General features: G+C 47.0%; 2 protein-coding genes across 4 annotated transcripts in view; one reads left to right on the top strand and one right to left on the bottom strand.

Moving 5' to 3' along the window:
* Nucleotides 1-117: 117 nt before the first annotated feature.
* Nucleotides 118-10,613, top strand: hdac3 (histone deacetylase 3). Of its 2 annotated transcripts, XR_011191196.1 has the most exons (16): nucleotides 118-356; nucleotides 1,339-1,421; nucleotides 1,886-2,028; nucleotides 2,786-2,867; nucleotides 3,359-3,415; nucleotides 3,898-3,953; nucleotides 5,393-5,526; nucleotides 5,716-5,796; nucleotides 6,063-6,136; nucleotides 6,728-6,792; nucleotides 7,397-7,486; nucleotides 7,918-7,976; nucleotides 8,287-8,366; nucleotides 8,638-8,795; nucleotides 9,510-9,975; nucleotides 10,198-10,613. XR_011191196.1 is itself a non-coding variant. In XM_006631933.3 (15 exons), exons 1-15 carry the CDS (start codon nucleotides 302-304, stop codon nucleotides 9,577-9,579), a joined length of 1,287 nt encoding a protein of 428 aa, XP_006631996.1. In that variant the 5' UTR covers nucleotides 118-301; the 3' UTR covers nucleotides 9,580-10,189. The 2 variants fall into 2 exon arrangements, 1 of the variants encoding a protein (XP_006631996.1); XM_006631933.3 differs by lacking the exon at nucleotides 10,198-10,613 and having other exon boundaries at nucleotides 9,510-10,189.
* Nucleotides 10,614-10,689: 76 nt separating this feature from the next.
* Nucleotides 10,690-22,665, bottom strand: part of myot (myotilin) — a 29,039-nt gene continuing 17,063 nt past the window's right edge. For both annotated transcript variants that reach the window (XM_069196183.1, XM_069196181.1), the window contains exons 9-17: nucleotides 19,864-20,577; nucleotides 19,456-19,603; nucleotides 18,749-18,847; nucleotides 18,286-18,329; nucleotides 16,356-16,488; nucleotides 15,390-15,597; nucleotides 13,952-14,117; nucleotides 12,752-12,885; nucleotides 10,690-11,364 (exon numbers count right to left, since the gene is read on the bottom strand). In XM_069196183.1, coding sequence (XP_069052284.1) covers nucleotides 11,228-11,364; nucleotides 12,752-12,885; nucleotides 13,952-14,117; nucleotides 15,390-15,597; nucleotides 16,356-16,488; nucleotides 18,286-18,329; nucleotides 18,749-18,847; nucleotides 19,456-19,603; nucleotides 19,864-20,577 — 1,783 coding nt within the window. In that variant the 3' untranslated portion in view covers nucleotides 10,690-11,227. The remainder of the gene's footprint in view (nucleotides 11,365-12,751; nucleotides 12,886-13,951; nucleotides 14,118-15,389; nucleotides 15,598-16,355; nucleotides 16,489-18,285; nucleotides 18,330-18,748; nucleotides 18,848-19,455; nucleotides 19,604-19,863; nucleotides 20,578-22,665) is intronic.

Here is a 22,665-nt window from a genome sequence, read left to right as displayed (position 1 = left end):
AACGCTTAATCGCAATTTTAAACATGAATAGAAATGAAAGTTCCTTAATACGAGACCCCGCCACTTTCGACGTCTACGTCACATAAACATACGTACGCATATTCGTGACGTAGTACACCATCTGCTGTTTCTGATGACGTCCCGCACAGGTCTCCCGTGTTTTACTATGGCGGCGATTTGGTAAATTAAAAAGAAAGCTGAATTAGAGTGAATTAGAAATCCTGCTTGAAAATTAAGTACAAAAAAGAAGGACTGCCTTCACTGCTGTCTGGACGACACTCTCTGTTCGTTTTCCGCTGTGATGACGAACAGGACGGCGTATTTTTACGACCCAGACGTGGGGAACTTTCATTACGGTAAGATGGGCTTGTGGCTACTGTTATTTTATCGTTTGCATTAAATTTCCGATCTTAGCCCCAGCTTTCCACCGTCTTACTTACTACGTGAAATAATTTATCAGCGGTCCTGAACTTTTATACGAGTGATGATCGATATCTCCCTTCTGAACTTTGCAGGTGATTATACTAATTTACAGCTGTAGTTGCAGAAGCCTTTATGAAGTTCAAACCCACTCAGACAGCTCCTCTCCTTCAGTAAATATTATTTCCAGTGCCCATTTTCATTTTAGAATATGTCTGCTCCTTTCATATTGACATGTGCGGTTCTGAAGTGCACAGGCGCCTCGTTTTCATTTTAACATCCGGACGGCCGGATCGTCGATTTGTATTTCAGTACCTCCGCATAGCAAACAAAAAACAAAAATCAAAACCGGCAAATTAAAGAAAGATAGCTTTTCGTGCCGTCACAAGGCTGCAGAGCTTGTGGTAGAAATTACCGAGGGATATATTGTTGTGTTGCTTTTACTTTTGACATCCTTATTTAGGTATGTATTGGGCCCGACAGGCTGAATAAGAAAGGTTTTAATAATCAATTTTGACAAGATGACAAACCCTTTCATTTTTATCCCGCTTAAACCGCTAATTTGTTCATTTATGTACAGTAGCTGCTCAGTGCAGTATTGCTTCATGGTGAACTGATGAGGGATTTCCAGTCCATCTCAGGGGAAATCGTAGAAATGCCAGTTAATGTGTAAGCCCGAGATTGAGCTGTAGGAGAAAACAAGGGCACCTGGAACCAACATCTTGCCTTGGGAATAACACTGAATCCAGGACAGGAAAACCCAAGGACATTGTTGTCTCCCAGGACAGGCGATGTGCAGTTTTCTCTCATTGACAAACGCATCACATTCTCCCACCCTCTGTACGTTTACGCTTCTGGTTTGACTTACTCTACAATACCAATGAATAATTCTTTCATTTTGGTTGTGCCCTTTTTAAGGTGCTGGACACCCAATGAAACCCCATCGACTCTCTCTCACCCACAGTCTTGTTCTGCACTATGGGCTCTACAAGAAGATGATGGTATGTTTTTTTCCCCAAAGTGAAGATTAATTTTGGCAGTGAGGAGTTTCATCTCATTTGAAGAAAGGGGTTTTAATGATTTTGTGTGTTATGAATTTATGCCTTAGGCGTTTTTGGCCCACACGATCTAAAAAATGTGTGGAGTTACAGAAGTGTTTGCACATGAGGCAGAGTTTGACACGGAGTTGGAGTAGAAATGTAGATGTTGCCTGCGCAGATGTGGAGGGCAGTGTAGGTCAGGGGCCCGCAACTGCTAATGTTCAAAGAAGAATCTATATAAATATGTATATGTATTTGCATTGTTGGGCCTTTTTTTAAATCCAGAGTATTTACAGGTAATGATCTGTATATACAACCCTTGGTTGGATATATGTGCATCCAGACCCCTTGGTACCATTGCACACCGGCTGTGTTTGTACTCTTTGTACAGTATACAGTGCCCTTGAAGTCTTTGTCTGTCTCAGGTGTTCAAGCCATACAAAGCCTCCCAACATGACATGTGCCGCTTTCACTCGGAAGATTACATCGACTTCCTGCAAAAGGTCAGTCCCAACAACATGCAGGGCTTCACCAAAAGTCTCAACACCTTCAACGTTGGGGATGACTGGTGAGTACAGGGGTGTTATTCTGTCTTTGGACATATTTGTCTTTTCAAATACGAAAATATGCTAGCAAGCCTGCAGGCAGCACGGTGGGCGCAATGGTTAGAGTTGGTGACTCGCAGAGCTGGGGCTCTGGGTTCAATTCTGAATCTGGTGCGCTGTCTGTGTGGAGTTTGCATGTTCCCCCGGTGTGCACATGTGTACAGTTTCCTCCCGCAGTCCAGAAACATAGTGGGAAGTACATTGGCTTCTGGGAAAGTTGACCCCCCTGTGTGAGTGTGTCTCTGAGTCTGTCTAACCAGAGGTGGACTAGTGTCCCGACCAGGGTGTGTCCTGCCTATAGCCTATAGAAATACGATGACATTTAAAAAGAAGACATCTCTGTGGAAAGAAGAGGCTGTCCTGAATGGATCTGCCTGCTTGATTGGGCTTTTGTCTGTACTTGGCTATAGGTTATAGCTTGGTGTCTCATGTTTCACAGCCTCGTTCTTGAGCTACAGAAAACTGCCTTCTGGTCCAGAACGTTTCTTTCAGTTGAACACGCGTGGCTTACAATCTGGTTTTGCTTCTTCACATGGGAGCAAGCCTATAGACATTTTAAAAAGAAGACATCGTTGTGAGAAGAAGAGGCCTGCTATGTCCTGGGGCTGCTGGTGCAGAATAGTTGCTTGCGATGGTTATAATCACGATGGTGAGTGGTGGAGTCATTCTCAGTACTCCGTTATGTGTGAGTTAATGCTCTTGTCTCCTGTCGTTGCCCAGTCCTGTGTTTCCTGGCCTGTTTGAGTTCTGCTCACGCTACACGGGAGCCTCTCTGCAGGGAGCAACGCAGTTAAACCACAAGGTACTGTCTGCCCAGGCAAAATGCTCTTGTTAGCTGTGCACCCAGCCAGGAGAGGAGCATGCAGGTCCGCTCGGTGCTGTGGTGGTTTCGACGAGAGAACGTGCATCTCATCTGGATTTGCTCCCAACTGAGTACTTGTTTCAAAGCGCGAGCTCTTTCCAGGACCATTGTGCAAGTCAGGCTGTCGTTCACTCCATTTTCCTTGTTAAATGGGCTGCATTGTTCGCATTTCAGAGATAGGGGTCTCTTTCTGTTGATTTCATTTGTATCCTCCTCCTAGTGCACTGGGCGACGTTGAAGCGAACTTGACAACATTGTGACCCCTGATTTTAGATTTATACGGCTTGTGTAGAGTCATTCCTGACATCTCTGGCTCTTTTCCTGTCTGCTTTGCATGTTCTTTGCATCATACTAGTCGTTTGGTACTGTAGTCCATGAAAGAACGTGTGTGACGAAGAAAATGATCTGATAGTGCTTTTTTTTCCTATCAGATCTGTGATATCGCCATCAACTGGGCTGGAGGCCTGCACCATGCCAAAAAATTTGAGGTAACCTTTTTGTAATTTGAAAAGGATCTTTGTAGCCATAGCAGTAAGAAAACTTAACACTTATGTGTTGTCTGGGACAATGAATAGAGTTTATGCTGTGTTGACACTGCTGATAACTTTCTGTTTAGGAGCATCGTATGTTTTTTCCTTTAAAGTATTTTCTTTTTCTAATTTTCTGCCTGTTGTTCTGAGTTTTGTCTGTGAACAAATTAAACTCTCCACAGTAAATTAATTACCTGGACAGTTTGCTTCCAGTGCACAGAACCACCAGTTTCTGAGCTTATTTGATTAATAAGCTTTATATGGTGCTGCAGATTTAAATGATGCAGTGTTCAGAGAGTGTTATTTATTTAATATTTTATTAAAGTGTTATTTTATTTATGTAATATGTGCCAATTGAACATGCTGTGTGAATATTTGTGATATTGTAACTGATGTCTACGTTTCTCTCATCCCCATCTTTGTTTCTCAATTTTATGCAGGCGTCTGGATTTTGCTACGTGAATGACATTGTCATCAGCATTCTGGAGCTGCTAAAGTATGTTGACTTTCACTGTGGTGAGCATTCGACAAACCTCACATGAAACACAGCAAGTTATGTTTTGGTCAGAGTGAACTTGGTGCTGCAAGCTGTTTAAAGGAATATTGTCAGTGTATTAATGTGGTGATGAAAATGTCTTGTTTTAGTAAAAAAAAAGTTATAAGACATATGTTTCAAAAATAAATAGTGAGAATCTCTTTGGAAATTGCGATAATGTAACCTCTTTTTTTACACTGTGAATATTATGCTGAAACAGCGGATGTGTTAAACTGTCAAGGAAGTATTAGTGCCTGATTTGTTCATCTTCAGTATTCATGGACTTGTAACGTCTATTATGTTAATGTAGCAGCCTTACTGATTGTTTTATGCCAAGATATTTGAAACCGCCATTTGGATTAGAAGGTGGTTGTTGTCAGTCACTTTTGTGGTCCTTAGTATTTGATGTTCCTACCGTAGCTTTTTTTTCTTAAAGGATTGGTTCTCTGAATGGTGACAAATGTGATGTGTCATATTTTAACCTTGGACACAGAAAGTTTATTAATGATAACACTGCACTGAGATACTTGGAAAACGGAGCCTGGAGACTGATGTTTAATCTTTAAGAGACGCAAGGATTTTCTCTGCTGTTTGTTCTTGCCTCTAGGTGATTTAAATGATTGTATGAGTGCCATAATTGTAATATTTCCCCTACTGAAGTTAACGTTCAGTGTTAGTCCTACACGGGATATTTCTGTTGTTAGTGAATCTTCATATAGTGACGGGGACACTACACTGTAAAAGGGCGCTATCCTTCGGATGAAGCGTAAAACCGAGGTCCTGAGTCTGTGCTGAAATCCCAGGGCGTTTCTCGAAAAGAGTAGGGGTGTAACCCCGGTGTCCTGGCCAAATCTCCCATTGCCCCTTACCAATCATGGCCTCCTAATAATCGCCATCTCTGAACTGGCTTCATCACTCTGTTCTCCTCCCCACTGATAGCTGGTGTGTGGGGAGCGTTCTGGCGCACAATGGCTGCCGTCGCATCATCCAGGTGGGGCTGCACATTGGTGGTGGTGGTGGAGGGGAGTCCCCATTACCTGTAAAGCGCTTTGAATGGAGTGTCCAGAAAAGCGCTATATAAGTGTAAGCAATTAATTAATTAATACATTCATCATGTGGTAGAATTTACACCAGCAAAGAGGTTCTGTATTTATTGAGCTTATCCTGCCACCTACTGGCAAAAACTCATACTGAGCACGAGGTTGAAATCTTGCAATGGAACACGTGCAGTTGTACCCTTTTCAAAGTTTACACCATGACAATAACACGTGGGCAGGTTTATACCTTGACTGTTACCCATGAGCCTGGGATCACGAGAGAGAGTGGTATACAGAAGGGAGATTTACAAATTGTGTGGGGGACAGGGCATTCCCTAAACGGGAGATGTGTGCCCCCTGCAGGTACCATCCCCGTGTGCTCTACATTGACATCGACATTCACCATGGCGACGGCGTGCAGGAGGCCTTTTACCTCACCGACCGGGTCATGACCGTATCCTTCCACAAGTACGGGAACTACTTTTTTCCCGGGACAGGTATGGCCAACCGAGAAAACTTTTTTTTTTCCCTTTTCTGAATGTGCGTGACTGGGATCTTGGTAACTTGGTAAAAAAAAAAACATGGAAAAGAAGTGCGTTTGGTGGCCGAGTGTAATGAACACTTGAGTGAGCGTGCGTGATTGTACACACTGCATACCGGACACGTGCTGTGTTACTCTTTCCCAGGAGACATGTATGAAGTGGGAGCCGAAAGTGGGCGATATTACTGCTTGAACGTCCCCCTCCGAGATGGGATTGATGACCAGAGTGAGTCCGCTATTCCCAGTGCTTCATTAACCTGACTGGATGCCAGAGCTGGAGTGCGTTTTTATGGTTGTTGTCCTGAGCTAATGGAACATAGATCAGGGCATTATCACTTTTAAATGGGACAGGAACTATCTAATGCACATTTATAGTTTACTATTCGGAGGAGAATCATTGACGTTTGTGAACAGACAATAACAGAGACTTGGCCATGTCGAGCGTGCTTTTAATTTGTTTTTAATCCGGCCAATGAATAATGTATTTTTCAGGCTACAGGCAGTTGTTCCAGCCGGTCATCAAGCAGGTGGTGGACTTTTATCAGCCAACCTGTATTGTTCTTCAGGTAAGGGCTCTGTGGACCAGGGCTGAACCTCAGAGCTGTGTGGAGAATGTTAACCTATAACCAAGAAGTTGTTTTATTTAATGTTTTTTATTTCACAGCACAATACTCACAGGCAGGCATTGCTGTGATAATAGGTCTACACACCATGCATCTAATGCTTTCCTGAAGGGAACTGAATAACCCATGATTCACTGCTGCATATACATGTTATCTCTTTGTTAGCCAAGCTATGCCTTTGCCACTGAGATGAGTACGTCTGTGAGATGAAAACGCGCTAGTTAGAGACAGCGTTTGTACTCCTGCCGTGCGGCCCACGAACAGGTGACTTTGGTCCGCAAATGAGGAAATCAGTGAAATCACGAAGTAGAATTCACAAAGATCGAGTTTTTACGAGTTTTAATTTGTGACATTGTTCGGCAACGATGGGGTTTTTTTCTTTGTATTTACAAGGCTCTTGGGAAAGTTTCACATACTGGGTGATCAGTTGATGATGAGCAAACATCAAGTAAATTAAAGCAAGGTGAACAAAGTCTTTATAGCCGAGTCACAGTTGTGTTCGGATAATTGACATTGAGTGTGGTTTGGTTGCAGTGTGGGGCTGACTCTCTGGGCTGTGATAGACTGGGCTGTTTTAACCTCAGCATAAGAGGTCACGGGTAAGTGCGATCACATCCATCACGAAGAGATCATGAAGTCATGGGAAGAACTGCAGGGCAAGATTCCCTCTTTCCTAGCTAACACTGCCATCTCCTGGTGTGGAGCTGTAGCAGAGGCGACATCACGATGTGATGGGTTTTCAGCCTCGTTCTAATGAGAGCCCCCTCGATAAATACCCACCCTCGTGAAGGCGTGCCATCAAAATTAAATTATTTTAATTACAAATAATGATCCCTCTGGTTTTTAGAATTTGAGAAGTAGAGCAGCAGGTAAACTGACCACACCACAGAGAGTAAGGCTGATTTTGCCCACTGCAGGCCATATTTCCCTTTGTGTCTGCAACCCCCTGGGCAGTCCTGTACTGAGCTCCCGATATGTAGTTCCCCATCACGGCCAGCGGCTGCACTAACGTCCTTAATCTTTGGCTTGAATGAGGAGCGCAGGCTCTGCGGCACAGCTGGCAGGTTGTGGGGATGATAACTGTGGGTGATGAAGGGTGGGCAGCCCCAGCTTCGGCTGTGTGGGTTGGGTGTCCTGGACCCTCCTTGGTTGTAAAACCTCTTCCGGACCCGGCCCCGAGCTGACGGTCTTCTCCGTCCGTAGGGAGTGTGTGGAGTTCGTGAAGAGCTTCAAAATCCCGCTGCTGGTCCTGGGCGGCGGAGGATACACGGTCCGCAACGTGGCGCGCTGCTGGTGGGTGTCTGCGGGTCCACCGTGTCCCAGAGCTGTGCGTCGCACACGTTCACGCGGGAATGGAGAACCCGGAAACGTCTGTATCGGGGCTCCCCAGTCTGCTGGTATTCGGTGCAGTTGGGCTTGTGGCAGCCGGGATCGGCTCACTGTGGGCCTAACGGGGCCGGTTTTCACAGCCTGTCCGAGCTCTTCAGCTGCTGCTACAAGGCTACAAGCGAGTCGAGGCCGCTATCGGGTGTCGGCGTAGTTGTTCCAGAGCCCCGCCACCTTTGAAAAGGCCTAGAGAGGCCTGGAAACACTGCAGGAGGGCCAGTCCCACCAGGATCAGGCCACAGTGTGCGCTCTAGTCATTTAGAACCAGGCCGTACTTGACCGGTACTACATCCTGTCACTGTTGTGTCTAAACATTTTCAAATCTCTTTGCCTTTCAGGACCTATGAGACTTCCCTGTTAGTCGAGGAGTCGATCAGTGATGAACTGCCTTACAGCGGTAAATAAGCATCTTAAAAAGTGACTTTTCTTTCAACTGTTCAGTGTGTTTATGTTCTTTTGTAGTACCAGATGCTATTTAATTGAATAAGCAGTTCACTGTGTTCTTTTACAGTATTGTATTGTGCTCACTGCAGGGCTTGGTTTGCACCACCTTATGCACATTAATGAAACCGGGCTTTAAGACAAAAGTGCTCGTCTTTGTGTTGAACTTTCATGCAATGGCCCTTTTCGGTGGATGAAGTGCCTGCATTTCCTCTGCTTCGTTTCTAGTTGAATCTCCACTAAATCCCTCCGCTTCCCTCCCTCAGAGTACTTTGAATATTTTGCTCCTGATTTCACGTTGCACCCAGATGTCAGCACCAGGATAGAAAACCAGAACTCCAGACAGGTGCGTGCTTGTGGACACCAGAACCTGAGATTGTCGCATGGCGAGAGACTGGCTCTCCCTGCCTTCAGATCCTTCCGAAACGCCCTTTTAAAGTTTTAGCGGCAATGCTCTTGAGGCTGATTGAGTGATGACTCCATCAGAAACACTGCATCCCCATACGCCAACACAACCGGCGTCTGACTTCAAGACCCAGCGCGTTCGGGCCCTCCAGCCCGTGGGCGCAGGGACCTGTTGAAGGAGCTGAACTCGTGTGTCTCTTCCTGCGCTGCAGTACCTGGAGCAGATCCGGCAGACGGTATTCGAGAACCTGAAGATGCTGAACCACGCGCCCAGCGTGCAGATCCACGACGTGCCCTCGGACCTGCTGAGCTACGAGCGGACCGACGAGGGAGACCCTGACGAGAGAGGCTCTGAGGAGAACTATTCACGGTGCTGCTTCTTCCTCATAATACTCAGCCTTTTAGTAACTTTTTCCTGGACCTCCATAGCCTTCAGCAGAGTCCCAGACGAGCAACTGGAGAACCTCTGAGTTCTCCTTGGGTAGGGCGTAGCACGAAGCTCGCCATTAAAACACAGATCATTGTTTTTTTCCCCAGTGCCTCCCAGTGTGTTATAAACATCTGGCTACGTTTCTGTGGCAGGCCCTGCATGAGTCACTACATACTCCTCTTTTTAGGCATTATTTCTTAAATATTTTTAAGGCTGTTAATTGTATTTTGTTGGCGTGGTAATAATGCTGAAGTATTGATTGTAGCTCATCCTAAAATCATTAAAACTTGTTTCATTAGTAGCCAGTGTACACCAAAATGTGCTTTATGCATCTGGGCAGATGAAATTGAAATTGACTTTTTGTCTGGCTGTCAGATCTGACGATGGCTGTCAGATCTCTCTTATAACTGTTTTAATGAAGGAATCACATTGTTAATAGAAATAATCAGTTTGCTATGTCAGTCACCAGGAAAATATGATAATTGCCACCATTGTTAACTGGTGTATGGCCATTAACAATGGCATTTTTTTCATCACATCACCACAAATTCATTTTTTATAATTGATCAAAACCTTAGGTGTTCCAGATGAGATTTCTATAAATAGCATATTAAGACAAACCTTTTAAAAGTGCATGTTGTCTTTTATTAACAGGCCAGAAGCAGCCAATGAATTCTATGATGGTGACCATGACAACGACAAAGAAAGCGACGTTGAAATCTGATTGGTCAGCTGTGCGGAAGAGGCGGAGTTACTGGGCAGCCTGGGAAGCGGTCATGCAGCAGCCATCACTGCACACACAGGACACAGGCTGCGATGACAGAGCTGCCACCATCCTCCATCCTGCGACATGAATTAGGATTGATGCTGACCAGAACATGCGTTTTTGTAACCATAGTCCAGATTCACTCACCTTAAAAATAACTCCCATGGCACAGCAAAGAACCTGTTTTTTTTTTCCTTGGATGCTGACCTTTGCCTAGCTACGTTCTCAGCCGTGCAACAGCAGCATCAAGAAGCTAGCGCTTTTAAAAAAGCAGGAGCCATTGCAGAGCATGCTGTGTCGATTATTGTGGTGGAAGCTTTGCGTTACCCAGCGCAGAGTGTTTAAAAAGGAAAGGTGAAATAGCCGTTGCGTGTTTTAAGAGGGGAGCAGCTGTCTCCCTGAATCATGTCTCTTGTCAGTTACAGGCAGGGTGCAAGCACCCAGGTGATGCTGGGGTTGACCCCAAAATGTGATCCCCTAGGATGAGAGTGAGAACAGTTTACATTGGGTTTTGGACAAAGTATATGTATTCAATGTTCTGAAAACCTTGTGCTTTTTTTTTTTTTTTTTTTTTAGGGACAGGAGTTTTGTAAGCAAGTGCAAATGAAAATCGAATAAATCAACCCTTATAGGCTCTTTTAAATACATTAGTCTCCTCTGTGATTGATATTTGACTGCCACACAAAGCTTAGGCTGGTTGAAACCAAGAGGTAATGATGTTTATTTTGCTAAATCCACACCATAGAAAAGCAATTTTACCTTTTAATGAAATGTCGACTGGCAGAAGTCAGATTCAGTTCTTTTTAACCATTTGTAAAAGGATTTTTCTAATGTGCAAACCACTCAAAAACCACTTTTAAATGGACAGCAATAGCACTAAGCATGCAGCTAATAGCTCTTCTGTTTTCAGGTACTTGTGAAGAGGTTTTGACACATGCTAGATGTGAAACATGCCTGGCTGATTTCTGGACAGTAAAATTTCAACAAATTCATTATTTCTTAAGTCAAAATCCTTTATGATCCATATTGTCTACCCCACCTTGTACAATTGCGAGTAGGAAACGGAAGTATTCAAGAAAACTTTATTGCTTAGGTTTTAAACTCTTACAGATACAATTCAAGTGTGTGTTTCCAAGTCTGTGGCTTCACATTTTTAGTGGCAGAAAGAAAGACAACCCTTTTAAGTAAAGAAGGCTTTCTGAGAGATGTTACTAAATATTCCAGTACCAGTTTCCTATTAAATAGCTTATATTAGAATTTTTTTAAATTATTTTGATAGAAATAAATCTGGCTCTGTATAATAAAAACATGACTCAAAACATACATACAAGACAGCTCTCTAATTTCTAACCATTATTAAGTTCTGTCTTGCGAAACACTTTGTAAAGGGAGAAATTTAAAACATTTCTCAGTTCCCAGTGGTGGAGGGGATGGGGGGGGAGAACTCATTTGTGTTCTGATAGCGGGTCGATCAGTGGCAACAGGGCAGAGAGACGGGCCATTGGTGTACACCTCCTGGAGGGAGCCACTCCCAGGATCCCCCCCCAGCACGCCCACGAACCTACAAATCCAAGCCCTGGCGTGACTCTAGCATCTAGCGTCGTCTTTACAGCTCCTCGCTCTCGCACAGGGGAGCCTGCTGCCGCGGTCCGCCAGCCCCCTGCCCGGCCAGCGCTGGGCCCTGGCTGAACGTGGGGCGCACTTTCAGGGGCTTGGCGACGGTGGCGGCCTTGGTCAAGCGAGCTGGAGAACAAAACGGAACACAACACGTCAGGACCGCCAGTAACCACAGGGGGGCGACTGGAGGGCACAGTCGACAAGGCAGAAATGGAGGACTCCCGACGCCTCCACCTACAGAGCTGCCCCGGTAGACAGATGGGAGGGCTTAGAAAGCGTTTCAGGGGCAAGTGCTTTAAATCAACAGAAGCACAACAATCCTCACTAAAAATGCTGACTTTAACTGGGTCAGGAACCACAGCAAGATTGGTCAGGGCTGGATCCATTCACACACGTGCTTCAGTGAGAAAGATCCAGTGCTTTGTCATAACTCTCGGCTCGTCCCCACGGCTGGACTTAGCAGTCCAGTAGACAAACATAGGAGTCGCTTCACAATCGGTCCTTTAGGGTGGGATGCCCCAATCCAGAGCAGATTTATAACCCGTCTGACGCCACCACGGAGGCGATCGCATAAGGTTTCATGTGCTACTAGACAGGCATGTGTGGTCACTCCTCTATTCCCGAGCCAGAGAGGCTGCCACATTGAGCACGGCTCCAGTTACAGCTGAAACCCTGCTGGTTGGGAAGGCAATCCTTCCCTGTGCTCAGAGTGCATGTCCAGAGTCCTGTTTGAAACAACACCCTCAGTTAAAAAGCCAAAAGGATCCTTGGCAGGAATAAGAAGGGGTTATAGATTTCCAAAGAAAAACGTTCCTTGAAACGCCCAATTTTTTGTCTACTTCAGGCATTGAAATTATCATTCTGATTAAGTCAGCAGAGACCACGTTAACAGTAACTACTGCAGTACGTCTGGAAGGTTGACACCTGATCACAGAAGGAACTGAATCGTTGTCAATCTCTTGCCCAGCACTATACAGCACATTTTTCCCAGCAGTAGTCATGCTCTCTGGCGTCTGCTTTGGCTCATTATAGCAATTTAATCTAGCAATAACACCAGCCCGAGCCAGGAGCAAATGGAAGGCTAAACGACCCTTTTATTTACATACTCTACAAATTAGGCGCAGAGTCTGCCTCGTCAGTGTTTTTAATTGTTAAAACCAGCAGAGCCATCAGCACTCTGTCGTATGACACCCCTCATCTCCGATCAGGCGCTGTATAATTCTTCACAGTCGCTGATGCTGCGCTTTACAAAGGTAGGCATTTACAGGCAAGACAGGCAGGTCTGAGGATGCTTTTCGCATGCATCGGTGGGGATGGGAAAAAGCTTGAAAAGAAAAGATCCGTCTTGACTGATTGGAGACACTGGATCAAAACATTTCTCCCACCCTTTTTTCGGGGGACCCCCCTCAGATGTCAGCAAGACTGAGCTGCACATAAAACAGCTGAAGCCCAATCGCCCTTCGAGGTCTTAGGTCACTCCAGGCACGTAAAGGAGGAGCTGTGCTCTACTTACTCCCCACATCCAGTCTGGCATTGCAGGTAGACATGCCGGCCTCGTTGATGGCCGACACGGTGTACCAGCCTGCGTCGGCCTTCTCCACACGGTCGATCAGCAAGCAGAGGCGCCCGGAGTTATCCTGATATAAGCTGCAACACACAGCCAGAAATGTTAATTTCTCCACCCTTTTCAGCTGGGCACGTACCTTTTCCAAGCCACCCTGCACGAGCAAAAACTCCTTTCCTCTTTTTTTTTTTTTAAACTTTACTGCTTGATCTTTGAAAGGAGGGTCACATCCACCACTAGTCTTCCATCCCTCAAATCCCCCCTTAAACAAAAGAGAGTTCTCGTGTGCTCCCTCAACTGCAATGTGGCCAACTCGTACCCCATCTGCAGTAATAGGTTCATCGCTCTACCAAGACTGCGAAAGGAAAGGAGCTGCTTTCATGGTGTACTGTACCATTGGTGGCAGCTTTGCAGACTACTGCAGGCGCTTGTCTAAATGTTTTTGCACTAAGAAAGCATTCCCCTGCCCTGCCCTCCCATTATGTGAATGGTGCTTTACACCATTAATAAAGGCTTCATATCGTTAACATGTTTCTTTGTGTTGTGCTCCTGCTAATAAAGAGAAGCAAGATGTTACATTCACCCTGTAAATTAGAATACGGGGCTCCAAAGAGCAATTCAGTTACTTTGGCCACTAGAAGCTTCTGGGCCACCGTCAGACTGGTGCTTTCAAAACCAGAAGTCAAATTCAATGCTGATGATGGGGATGCATTTCTTGGACTGCTTTTGCAAATATTTCCAAATTTAGCCCGTTCGTTGCCTGCAGTCGTCCTGTGCAGACACCCTTCCAGGTAGAATTTCAGTCACGCGACAATTAATTTCATTAGATCAACAGAATCAGAAGTCGTCTTGTCCTGGATGCTGTAGTTGATGACAAAACGATACCTAGGATTGCGTCGGTGCAATCCCTTGTTATTGAAAGTGTTAAAACAATCTGACTGGGGGGCTCCGTGTGCTTAAAGGGTTAAAAGAGGCTTAAGACTGAGAACATGCTTTGGACACTTGTAGTCAAAGATTCCTGCTGAGGCAGAGTGGGAAGGCTGTGCCTCTACAAAGCACAGAGTCTGCAGTGAATGCAGCGGAGTCCTCTAAGCAGGGCTGGTGTATGAGAGTGTGGCAGCTCATTGGGACCGGGGTGTCCTCACCGACCTCATTCTGCCCGGATCCACGCGCATCATCTCCTTGTCCTTCTTCCAGTAGAGCTGGGGTGGCGGGGAAGCAGAGACCTGGCACTCCAGCCTCACGGAGTCCCCCTCCAGAGCCCGCGAGTTCTGCATCTTCCGGACGAACACTGGGGGGCGCTGCAGCTCCTGGGCTGGGGGCAAAGACAGACCCGCGGCAACGTCAGAGGGGCGTCGCGGGGCCCAGGCGAAGCTCTGCTCCAGAAAAGACTGCCCCTGCGATGGGGAAGTTAATGGCTGCAGGCTGGAAGATGAAGGAAACGAGAGCTCCCAATTCACAGGGGATGGTTCTGGAACCAGTTCAGACGTCAACCAATTGCTAAAGACCCTCTTAATGTTTCTGTTCATGCAGCAGCAGTAAATTGTTACTGCTATAGCCGTTATCTAGCACAGGGCCAGGACAGCTCTCTCACATCACAGTTTCCTTTAAGGAGCGGGCCAACCTTATTTCCCAGCATCCCCGTCAGCCAGTGGAATGGCAACAGCTTTCGACAAGCCACTCGGAGAGCAGATCTCCGTGAACTTTTCAACTGGTTTGCTTTGTCTTTCAGAGCGGCAGTGCCACGCTCCACTAACCCCAGACAAACACCGCCGATTTAGCAGAACAAATTGTGGCTGAGGTTTTTAAAACACGGGATTACTTTGCGAGTGGCTACATGATTCACTATGGTTAGTCAACCTACTGAAATGAGATTAAGGCGAATAGCACACAATCTAATCCCCCCCCCTCCCCACCAAAAAAGCACACATTGAAAAATCTATGATTAATTCTGCCTGGAAATACATTTCATGCTAAACAGGCTTGATCTTTTGCATGCTGCTTTCACTTTATTTCTCTTGAATCTTCTGTATTACAGAATCTTCTGTATTTACATCATCCCATTAAAATACAATCAACATACGCTGCGTCCTCACTAGTTCCCTATGTAGAAACACAGGCGTATACCAGCTGTGTTCTGGTGAAAACAATTTTGTCAGACTACATCATAGGACAAGCAATGCCCCATGTACAGTACAGCGGTATACAGCAGGACTGAAATGCAACTTGAACAGGCTCTGTGACCAACACCTCCTGGAAACTCTGCCAGGGTTAACTGATGAAGCAAAACAGTCAGCAGCTGTGTTGTCAAGAAAGAAGCAGCTCAGGCCTTAACTCTATGTAATTAAGAGCACTTTAGTGGGAATCTGAAATGGCCAAAGGAATGTCATGGGAGGAAAAAATAAAGACCCTAACTATACTACAAATACAAACAAGCTTAAAACATACAGAAGAGAAAGGTGTACGGTGGTATGATACTTCATATTGCAGGGCCTACTAGAGCATACCCCGATCACTAGAATGAGAGTATAAAGGCAGCGCTGTACGGGGCGAGGATGTGGACAACGGACCCCAGCGAGCGGCTCACCGATGACGCTGAGGTGCAGGGTGAAGCGGCTCTCCCCTGCGCGGTTTCGGGCCACACACTCGTACTCGCCGGCGTGGTGCACGGTCACGATCTCGATGATGAAGGAGTGCACGCCCTTCTCGCACACCAGCATCTTGTGGTAGTCGTCAGGGCCAATGAGCTTCCCGTTTAAATACCAGGACACGTCTGGGGTGGGCAGCCCCCCCACCTGCAAGCAAACCACCCCTGTTAGACCAGCGCTGGTCCAGGAGGGGGCGCTGTCTCTACTGCGGGGCTTCCTGATGAGGCTCCTGGAGGTCCACACTCCTGCTAGGTTCCGTTCAACATGTTGGGGGTGGTCTTTAACAATTAGATTTCACAAGAAACATGAAATGCCAAACTTACAAATATTCAGACAACCCGCTTGGTGAATTAATGCTCCAAAGCTCTGATGAAGGTGGGCTGGAATGAAAACCGGCAGGAGTGTGGGTCACCAGGCCAGGATCGGGGACCACTGCCCTAGTTGTTCCCTTACAGGGATACAGCCAACGTCCCCTGCAGATCTCTTTTGCCAAATCTAACACATTAGAAAATTCTGCTTCTCACAAAGCATGCATTCACTTTATTCTGCTCTGTAAGCATGGTATGAGGATTCTCCTCTCTCCTGATCTTTTGTTCTAGGAAGCCCTTCCAAAGTTAATTCCTTACTGCTCTTTCCACACACCACAGGAATCAGCTGCAGATTTGGGGCGACTGGCCGTCAGCGGACGGACAGAGTTAATGGCAGATGGAGGAAGGACTAGATGCAGATCAGGTACTGAAGAGAAGAAATGCATGAAGAGTGAATTCAAACATTAAAGATGAAAATGCTTCCTCCCGCAGGGCACCCATTTCAACATGCTTGGTGCTGCTTGGTGCCTCACACCCTTCAACACTTCACGGCAAAACACTGAGAAACTTCACACGAAGGCAGCGGGCCAGGCCTACCTTGAAATCAATTCTGCAGAAGCGGCCCTCTTCCACAGTGAGGTCTTGGGGCACCTGCAGGAAGCGGGGTGCATAGCACTTCTCCTGGATGGAGGCAGTCTCGGGGTCCTCCGACCCCGACTCGGGCATGTTCCTGTGCCGGGAAGAAGGAGCTTAGAGCTTCAACTCAAGCCTTCCTTCCGTACAGCAGTTAGTCCAAAACTCTTTACTTCCAACACCAAGAGGCATTTTACAGGTAGCTGTACATGTAATGGATATGAATGTTTCAAGTAATCACCCATAAAAGAACTTGACAAAAAATCCTATATTTTCTATAGATGTATAATCGGGTTAATTGACTGCTCAGGGAAAAAAAAAAAAAAAAAGACTAGATTCTTGAGAAACAGAATTTGAGACCCTTCTCTTCACAAATGGTTCCCCTGTCCTGCTGCACTAGTGAAAATAGGTACTGAGTAACACAAGTTAATCTGTTGATTGTGCAGCAGGATCACGACAGGCCTCTGGAAGAACCCATCTGGCCCACACCGGGAGTTTTAACAGGGGTCACCCAGGGTTTCACCCCAAATCCTGTATTGAGAAACCAGCCCCTCTTCTAAATCCGATTTTAAGACTGTCTGACTGCTGCTCTTGAAGGGTAAACGGATGATGAGCATAAACGTACATTTATCTGCTTTTCTCTTTTGCACACCTAAAGGTGAAGGCTCAGCAGTCTGCATCAGCTTTTCAGAGTGCAATTAGCCTCTACTTTACTGGTTTCCTTGTAAACCTTAGTTGGGCACACTGTGAAAGCCTGGTAACCTCACAACACATCGTATAACACGGTTTGCAGTCATACAAATAAACAGGGCAGAATAAGTGCAAACTATTTTTAGAACTAATAAAAGGAAAGGTTTTTGGATACTGACAGCATGGCAGGCACAGTTCAAGAAAACCCTCCTGCACACTGCAAACGAGAGGGACACTGTTTATCAAGTGTTATTGACGACTTCTCAAGTGTCTTACAGTGAGACTAGAGAGGTCACAGTGGGTCATTTTACTGTTCTATAATTGTCGAGGTTACATCTCTGCTCAGGGAATGGAGCCAGTGACGTCTAATGGCAGCAGCGCAATAGGGCTGCAGTACTGCCAGCCATGGAGAGGAGCCCAGCTTGCAACTGGAGAAGAGGATCAGCGCGTTATACCTTTAGACATGCGGGGAGGGGGGAAAGGCCCTATAGCCGTGACCCCCAGTCCTGGAGAGCTGCAGGGTGTTCTGGCTTGGTATCCCAAATTTTTAACCTTTGAGGAGCCCGAGTTCCCCCTAAAGCCTTTAGGGCTTCGGCGCTCCAGAAGGAGGAGAGGATTACAGTCCTGCAGTGTATCAGATCCACCTGCAGAGTGTTTGGAGGCCTGTGCGTCAATGCCACCCGCAAGCTCTGGATAATTCAGGCTTATTGTCACATGTGGAGTAGTTACTCCTCGATAGTTATATAGTTTTAACTTGAATTTTTTGCCATTCCCCCCACTCGATTAGGTACAACATGCACAAGACAAACAGAAGGTGGCAACAGTCCCGGACCAGAAGGGTTTTTAAAAGCTCACTGTTCGCTAAACTTTGCCCGTATTACCAACGCATCCAGCTCTTTACTTTTCTACAGGTTTCTTATCAAATCTGGCAGACTGTGGCCCTCTGGACGTGAAGTGGAGATCACTACATAGCCCGCACTCCGAGCCAAACTGCTGTGCAATGGGAATTGTATTTCTTGCTCCACTTGGCTTGATACAAAAAAAAAAGTTGTCCTGCAAAAATGTGCCTCGACTTACAATTATTTTTAATAAAAAACTGTTGGCATCGTTGTCAAGAACAGATTACCCTGAATTGGATACAGATTTTTAAAAAAATCGCCCCTTTTGCAATTATGAGGCAAGTAATAAACAGGTAAACATTTACCGCTGTTGTCCTTGGCTGGTGTGTTTTCTGTCTGGTGAATTTTGCTGTAGAAACAAGAGTGAGAAAAGGTATAAAAATGTCAGCTGGATGCATGCAAAGCACCATCGTACTGTATGTGAACTACCTACCCAGCTACTGAGCAAAAGTAGCAATTTTACCTGACCGGATTCTAAGAGATAAAGACATCCCAATAACCTTACGCATTCAGAAGTACAGAAGCAATGAGCGTCCATAAAAAACTTCATGCTGAGGGACAATAAAAATGATCTTGCTATTCTTTATGGCATATATTTAACCATAAAGGGCTTCTACCCACACTGAGCCTGAAAACACACAGTATTTGAAGTATTGCAGTCCAGTCTCTCAACAATCCTGAAAAACCTGTCAAGACTGTCGTCACATTCTTCTGCGATTCCATTCTGACCAGACCACTGCCGGCAGGAGGGACATCTCCCTACTGTACCTCTGTCTGCGAGTCCTGGGAGCCCTCGATGTCAAACACGGAGGCAGCGCTGTCCGGACCCAGCAGCCGGCGCGCCATCCGTTCCTCATAGGTCAGCTTCTGTCAGGGGACAGCGAAGACCAGGTCAGGGCCTGCACGGATACCCCCCTTGACCCGCTGACCGGTGGGAGGCAAGGACAGCTGCCGAAAAGGTCATTCGGCTGCTCTACAGCCTAGGGCACAGGCTAGGTTACTCTCACTGCCATTCAAGTCCACAACAGAGAAACCAGGAAAAAATGAAAGCACTCAAGAGCACTGCCAAGTCAGCTGGAGCCCACTTAGCACAACAAGGACAGGGTTTGAGAGATCAGATTTCAGAGACATCTTGTAGTTTGCTCTTTGCTGAGCTGGTACTGATGATTGTGGGTTGTACGCTTTCGCTAAACATCAGCACTGAAAGCAAAGTAAGAGTCAGCCCACCAAGAATATACTCCCCTAAAATGTTTAAAGATTAATTTCAATGAGGAAAACTGCAAAATTGAATACTAGCAAAACCACATTGTTTTTTTTGTACAGAAACGATTAATTTGACCAGCTTGAGAACATCAACGCTTTACGTAGGACGTGGGATAGTGGGCACTTGGGAAAAGCACCGGAAAATGACCCACTCGCATGGGAAGATGGGGAAGAACGAGGAGGGGCGGGCGGAGGGCAGGGAGAGGACGCACCTGGCTGCCGTTCCTTCTCCGCGCCTCCTTGCAGCGCAGTTTCTTCTCCAGGTCCTGGATCAGGGCGTCCTTGGAACCCTGGATCTCCTCGTCCGTAGTGTGGGAGGCAGGCCGGGGGCTCTTCTTCTTCAGGATCTGTCTTGGGAAGCTATACGGAGGGATGGGGGGGGGGGGTAGACAGGCCAGAGGTTACCGGTGACCGAAGGGACAACCAGATCACCTCTAGGTCAAGTCCACAGAGGAGTTCTGAAACCCAGATAAGCACACCCCAGGTCGGACTTCCGGATCGGGAGTGGCAGACGGTTTAAAAATCACGGAACAGGAACAGATTCTGATGCCTGGCACTTCTAACACCGAGCAGTGAGCACGAAAGCATGCAAAGGAGAGGAGAGGAGAGGCACTACTTACGTTTCCACTGCTGGAGCTGGTCTGTGATTAGCGGGCAAGGACGCAGGCTGGCCAGAGGCACTCTGGGGCACAGGAGGGGAGAGTCTTGGGGGAGTGGGAGAGCGCGGAGAGTACGCAGGGGAAGGGGGTCTCGGTGGGGGGACGGAGGCTGGCATGGACTGGGAAGCTGCCGGACAAGGCAGGACAGAGCTGATGAAGGCAGCTGGAGACTGAGAGGGGGCACCAGCGCAGACCCTGGGCACCAGGGTGATGCTGGACTTCATGGGGCCACGAGACGGGGAGGCCGGCCGGGGCGCGGGGGGCTCTCGGGGAGAGCCGAGGGAGGAGGACGGCGTGGAGACGGGAGAGCTGAGGGTGGAGGACGAGGGGGAGGCCCTGTGCCCGTTGGGGAAGGCGGCGGAGGCTTGGGGGGGGCGGGGCTGCAGGCTCTCGTAGGACGGGGCCTGGAACCTCGGCTGAGCCTGGATGAAGTGGCGCGGCCGTTCGTAGTTGAAGGCGCTGGGCGGGTAGGATGTGGGGGAGAATGAGGGGAAGTCGGCCATGCTCATGTCGCCCGGAGGGTCTCGCTGGCTGCTGGGGTGGCGGGGGCTGGCTGGCTCCTCGGCCCGCTGTGAGGGTAGCGTGCAGGCTGGGGGAGGTACCCTGCTTTCACCGAGGGCAGGGCGGTGCTGCTCTTCTGCTGGGGTACCAGTGCACTGCCACTGCTCTGTACACCTGTGGAGACAACAATCCCACAATTCTTTCATAGGCAATTATAGCACACATCTGTGACTGAAAACCGGAAGACGGTACGTGGGACTCCTATTCCAAAACCAATCTGGATTGCGCTTCAACCAACACCCCATCATTTACAGTACGTTCACAAGGGTTGTTAACTCTGGTATCCTAGATACACCTTAACCTGACCTGTACTCCCTAGCGTTTCCCCTTAATTCAATAGGCTTCCCCCTGATCTACTGTGCAGTGGGGCTGCTGGTGCAAAATAACTAATCTATTATCCAGGTGGGTGCTGCACTCCACTGGAGGATGGCATTGGTTTGCTGTTACAAAAGGAGTACTTTGGGAACCTTTGGAATCTACAGAGCTTCATCTTGTGTCAGACACGGACATTCTCTACAACATGGATCTAGAAACAAAAGTATTGTAATAGAATTTCTGCAAGTTAAACAAGCAACAAGGAAGAGGATACCACTTAAGTCTGACATTTCTGAGAATTCCAGAAATCCTTTGATAAAGTCCCTTGCAAAAAGGTTAATCCACAAAGTACAAGCCATAAGAATTCAAGGTAAGGCATGCATGTCTAGGTATTTGTTTCTGATCAGTACCAATGGTCTAGCTTCTGTTACAGCCACATCAAAACTGGCAGAGGATACACAAAAGGGAGGAGTAGCTAATTAACCACCAAGTGAGCACTGCCGAAAGTGCCCGCTCCATCTCGTCAGCAGTCTGTCTTACAGTACGTTCTTAAGTGTGCTTTAGAAAAAATGTTTTAAAGTAAATAATTATAGAATAAAAAAAGCGATCTGGATGAAAAACCCAGATGGCACCGGGGGTGCAGGACATGTATAGGATATCTGGGAATTGAAAACGGAAGAATCTCAAGTAATTCAGGCTCTAATCTGTCAGCGGGTTATGTTGGCTGCAGTTCATAAATATCCCCTTTATTTCATGGGCACGAAACAATGAGTGAGCACTGGGAGGGGGAAAAAAAAAAGCACCAGGAACGGAAAGAAATGTTCATATCCCTTTTTAGAGCCTATGGCACTTTAGTGGAGCCAGGAAAGGCATCTGACAGTGCCCAGCAGGTGCAGACCATCTCAGTGGTCCTGTATGACGCACACTGCTCTGACACCGGGGGATTGTGGGTAAAAGCAAACTACACACTTTGATCCCCTTGCATCGAACCTGTAATTGTAGCCTAAGCCAACCCGGGGGGACAGAAATGTTTCCTAAATCCCTGTGCATTTCAGTTACATCACTAAACTTAATACGCCTGCGTGCTGAAAGACGATGAGATGGGAGTTTGTAAGGTACAGTGCACATATGTTTGTCATGTGCCCTTAATGCTGAATTCTGAAGCGTTTAACATGACACAGGATAGAATCAAGAAACCAAAAACATCGTTATGCATTTAAGGGTAAATGCTATGGATCTTCATTTGGTCCAACCAGAGTTTACACACAACCAAAAAGGCACTAGGTCTCTCATCTTATCAATTAAAACTGAACAAAGTCTCTGAAAACAGGCAAGGGAGAAAACACAGGGTCTTTATCCCAGGCTTGCAGCCGACACAAAAGGTCCCGACAGAATAGCAGGAGCTCCTGCTGTCTCACACAAACCCCGTGTACCCATTTATGCAACTGGGGCAGAGAATGCCTGGGAAACAGAGAGCACAGAACACAGACACTGGCTCTATTGAAAGAGACTGAGCTACCGCTGGTATTCCTTACAGCTCCTCCCTAGGGTCTACCCCGTTCTCTCCCAGGAAGCCCACCCAGCCCCTTCTCCAGACACACACACTCCCTGCGCCTTTCTCCGGCGACCAAAACAAACCGAGATGGAGCCCCAAGATGAAATCCCCTAGCCAGGGAAAGACCTGTAGATTCTCTTCTCTGACCAGTGACCACAGCGACAGGAGTCTAGCCAAGGCAGGTTCTATATACTGTACAGCAGCAGGACTGGAGAGGTGGCACAGACTCGGAGCTCTCAGAAGACTGCGGCATCCAGAGAAACGCCACACCAAGGTTTAATTCTCGGTAGTGACAAGTACAGTAGTAGCCTCTGCATGTGCCTTTATTTCAA

Source organism: Lepisosteus oculatus, chromosome 11 (genome assembly GCF_040954835.1).
Source record: "Lepisosteus oculatus isolate fLepOcu1 chromosome 11, fLepOcu1.hap2, whole genome shotgun sequence".
NCBI classification, from domain to species: domain Eukaryota; kingdom Metazoa; phylum Chordata; class Actinopteri; order Semionotiformes; family Lepisosteidae; genus Lepisosteus; species Lepisosteus oculatus.
The sequence above is the reverse complement of the archived record's forward strand: the minus strand, read 5'-3'. Positions and strand labels throughout refer to the sequence as shown.

Coding starts and splice junctions, on each gene's coding strand:
- hdac3 (XM_006631933.3), top strand. CDS start 302: ATGACGAACAGGACGGCGTATTTTTACGACCCAGACGTGGGGAACTTT. Junction 6,793..7,396: donor CTCAGCATAAGAGGTCACGG/GTAAGTGCGATC, acceptor CTCCGTCCGTAG/GGAGTGTGTGGAGTTCGTGA. Junction 7,977..8,286: donor TGATGAACTGCCTTACAGCG/GTAAATAAGCAT, acceptor TCCCTCCCTCAG/AGTACTTTGAATATTTTGCT.